Source organism: Grammomys surdaster, unplaced genomic scaffold (genome assembly GCF_004785775.1).
Source record: "Grammomys surdaster isolate TR1022 unplaced genomic scaffold, NIH_TR_1.0 125630, whole genome shotgun sequence".
NCBI classification, from domain to species: Eukaryota; Metazoa; Chordata; class Mammalia; order Rodentia; family Muridae; genus Grammomys; species Grammomys surdaster.
The window spans coordinates 1,637,539-1,641,511 of NW_021620469.1; the positions used below are offsets into that span (position 1 = coordinate 1,637,539).

Consider the following 3,973-nt stretch of genomic DNA (forward strand, 5'->3'; position numbering starts at 1 on the left):
TCATTGTTTAGCACTTAGAGCTGATCGTTGCTCTCAATTGCAATTGCTGTGGTCTAAAGACTTACCCAAATTCTCTGATTTCTCGGTTGGTTTCCACTTTTGAAATGCTAGTGAGTCTTGTATTTGATAGCTATCTTTACGTCTCTACTGAAGAGTACTGAAGCTGGAAACCTAGACATGAGGCTGCCAGGCTGTGAGGAGGGCTGAGGTGCTGAGGTCCTGGCCTGGAGCTGCTACTGGCAGCAGTTTTTCCTGGTAAAGTAGTCAGAGGGCCACATTCACTATATTAGGCCTCATTGGGGCATAGCAGACCTCGTGCATGGTCCCTTCCATTTCAGAGTCCACAGTACCCTGCAGCTAACATGTCCTTTCCCTTGACTAAAGACATTAGGGGCTTTGGCTTGTAAGAGGAGAGCAGGCCACTTAGAAATTCAGCTAACCCTGACATTCTTCTGAGAGGCTGTTACATTTAGGTGTCAAAGAAGCAGGTCTAGAGCCACCATGGGAAGTACTAATTCATGCTAAGTACTAGAGGGTCTCTTGCCAACGATGACAACTTCTGCCCTGTGTTTCACTCCAGAAACTGCTGATGCTCTCCTGTGGTGCCTGCTCCAGCCACAGTCATGGTTCAAGAACTTCTGAGGACAGGTTCTCCTCTAGTTTGAGGTGCATTATTAAGAACTCAGATGGAGACAGCAACATGAGTATTGAGGACACAAACTGTCAACAGCCATGTCTGACCTAGACATGGAATTTCCTATGATGTGTGGAAAGACACAGTGGCTATGGCATGGGGTTTGTGGGGAGAAGAGCTGAGAAACACAGAGGGAGAAGAAAGGACAGTGGATAAGAACAGAACAGTGCACACTACTCTGGATAGGAAATCTTACTGTACACACCCATGCATGTGGGATAATATTGAGTCATCCACAGTGTCACACCTGTGCCAGGAAATCAGTACTCAAGATTTTTAACATGACAGGATAGTAGCTCAATCAACTCTTCATTGTGCTTAGAGAGGTGCTGAGTGTTTAGAGCACAGCCTGGAGTCACACAGGTACTAGAGATCATGTTTTTATTGAGGTGCATTACAGGGAATGATCCATCATCACAGATTTGTTCATCTTTGAGATTGTCTTGGGGATAGGCCAGGGGCAGCCTGGGAGTAGGCTTGGGACAGGCTGGTACTGGCAGTGTTGAACTCAAAGAGTACCACATAAGCTCAGGCTTGGAGACTCTGTCTCAGGCTGCTCAGGCTTTTTAGCTACTTTCCCTTTAAGATATCATTAATCCAGGGCATGAATGAGGAGATTCGAGTGAAGACTGAAGGGGGCTTTTCAAATGGATAAATATTGTAAGATGCAATACCATGGGCCACACCAGCACACACTAGAGGTCCCCCAGCATCTCCCTGTAGGTGAGAAAAATAAGAGTATGAGCAAAGATTGCTTTCTCCCAACTTCTAATGCTCCACCATAGCTACTACCAGATTGGAGTAAGAAGTCCTGGTTCCCTATAATTGATAAGTTAGGGATTTAATGACTAATCCCTCTCCTCCCTGGCCTTAACCCATTGCTAGCATGACTACCTTTACTCCCTTCCTATCTCGTATCTAGTCTCATGGGAAGGTTGAAGGAAGGGCTTGGGTACAGGGAGATGAGACAGAAGGGTGATTTCATTTCCCAAATTATCAGGGCTACAAGCCTAAGAAAACTGGCATTAGTCAGTGCCGTGGAGAGCTGTTTGGCACACTTCCTTCAGTGATGCTATCTTCTGATGTGGTGGGAAAGAGCAGATATGTACTCACCTTGTATACGGAATTTAACACTGTGGGACTGCCTACGCAGACCTGGACGTCATCATCATAATACTTATGTTTTTCACAGGCCTCTTTATCCATGATTTTCAGATCTACCTCCCTCAGAGTATCTGATGCAGATCCTGTAACTCCAGTTAGCCCCCAGCCTGCTGCCCAGCACGTCTCCCCAGGCTTGATAGAGTCAGAGGGACCAGGCAGGGGAATTACATTCACAGCAGGAGTCAACTTAGCTTCCTCTTCAAGCTGTTGGGGGAAGGAGAAAAGAGATGTCAAACCAAAGACAGAAACTTAGACATGGGCCCTTTCCCATTGGAAACTCAGGAGTTGGTTCTGAGGAAATGATTTTGACAGAAAAGAATTTCCAGGAGGAAAGATAAGGATAGGAGACTTAACCAGAACAGGAGAAATAAGGGCACCTTCAGTAGCATGATGTCATTGAAATGCAAATTCCAAGTAAAGTTTGGGTGATTAATTTGTTTTTCAACTTTTATCTTCTGCTGTGTGGATTCTGTCTTGCTCACATTATGAGCTCCAAGAATGACAGTGATTTCACTGTTGAAAAATAAAAGAAGCAGTGAGACATGCTGGCCTTAGGAAGACTCCTTCCAAGGAAAAGGCAACAGGGACTAAGTTCTGTCCAAGTGCAGGGAGCAGAGAGACATGAATAGAAATCCCAGGTCCACAGCCCTGCCAGAAGGATGTGGATCAGCAAAACACAGGACTGAAAACTCTTCCCATATCCCATCCTCAGTACTTGGATTGAAACCATGGCTTTCCTCATGGCTCATGAGCCCTCTGCACTGACTTACACCCCAGCCCATGGCTGAGCTCTGGTGACACCAGAGCAAGACAAGAACTGTAGTTTTTGTCATGACTAGAGCCATACTTAAAGTTCTGACCTCTGAAAATGGAGAAGACACATGTGATGGTTCAGTGAGTGGCCTTGTGCTACCTTTTTACTCTCAGTGTCAGGAGAGTCCATCTGGAGAAGAGCAGGGATCATAGCCTTCCTCAGGCCTCTACTGCTCCGTGACTCTGTCTCCTGCATTTCCTCACAGAAAGAGAAGCCTCTTACCTTCCTTTGCAGTGTGCAGCAGTCAGCACAAATTGTGGGGATATGAGAAACGCACCACAGAGGACTGTGCTACCTTGGTAATTGATAATCTTCAGATGGGCCATGTAAGGGCGGGAGTGTGGTATAGCCTCAGTACCACCAATAATCTCCTCTGGAACACAGAACCCCCAGAACCTGGTCACAAACTTATGGAACATGCCAACAAGGCACTACCAAGGGAAGATGGGGCCAAAGTTGAGCGACTTCTCCAAGCCCACCCAATCTTGCATGGGGCTCAGGACCCTGCACATGACCTTTGTTTTTTGTTTGTTTGTTTGTTTTCCTTTGTTTTGTTTTCTCTCCTCCTGATCTTTCCTTCCCAGTGCTCCCTGTCCACCATCATCCTTCATTCAGAATACAATGGTAATTCATGTTTCTGACTTTCTACTTCATCAGACAGTTCTTCAATCCCTCATCCCATCTTCATCAACACTAAGGCAAGAGCAGAGAAGAGCTGCCTATCAGAACAGAGTAATTTGATGAAATGTTCTAAAGGGAAAATTGTTTCTTTCTATTCCTTGACCTACAGATTTCCCTGGACTACCTTAATTTAGGATCCTGCCTTATGTTATGGTCTCTTGTTATCCAAAGTAACAGATTATGGTCCACTGCTGAAACTAAGAGGTTAAGGAGATGAAGACAAAACTCACCAGCTCCAGCTCCTAAAGGCAAGAGAAGAACCATCAGCAATAGTAGGACCTGCATTTTGCCAGTGGTGTTGCCTGGGATGAGCTTCTGGTGTGTTCCTGTCCTGGTTCCTACTTTTATAGCTCCAAAGTAGAAGAAAGGAAGGGCTGCAAACCACAGATCTGGCTTGGACCAGCTTTATTTTCCTTATCAGAAATTTACATAACTGCTCTCTGGTGGTGTGGAATCTGTGGCTAGTTTCTGAGACTCCTGGATCCCAGTATAAAGTCATGACTACACTCCCCAAAGCAGCTCCTAGGAGGCCTGAAAGCAACAGAAAAGGACAACAACCTTGGTCAGGGATCATGTAACTGTTCTTGTAAGCATCCAGGTATTATTATCAGCTTTGAGAC

The 3,973-nt window shown here is 45.6% G+C and overlaps 1 protein-coding gene across 1 annotated transcript; it reads right to left on the reverse strand.

Annotated features, from left to right (window-relative positions):
* Positions 1 to 1,058: 1,058 nt before the first annotated feature.
* Positions 1,059 to 3,678, reverse strand: LOC114638766 (mast cell protease 1-like). The gene is made up of 5 exons (XM_028787348.1): positions 3,584 to 3,678; positions 2,895 to 3,045; positions 2,236 to 2,371; positions 1,808 to 2,062; positions 1,059 to 1,411 (listed from the first exon to the last, which is right to left on the reverse strand). The coding sequence occupies exons 1-5, from the start codon at positions 3,636 to 3,638 to the stop codon at positions 1,265 to 1,267; spliced, it is 744 nt and encodes a 247-aa protein (XP_028643181.1). The 5' UTR covers positions 3,639 to 3,678; the 3' UTR covers positions 1,059 to 1,264.
* Positions 3,679 to 3,973: the final 295 nt, after the last annotated feature.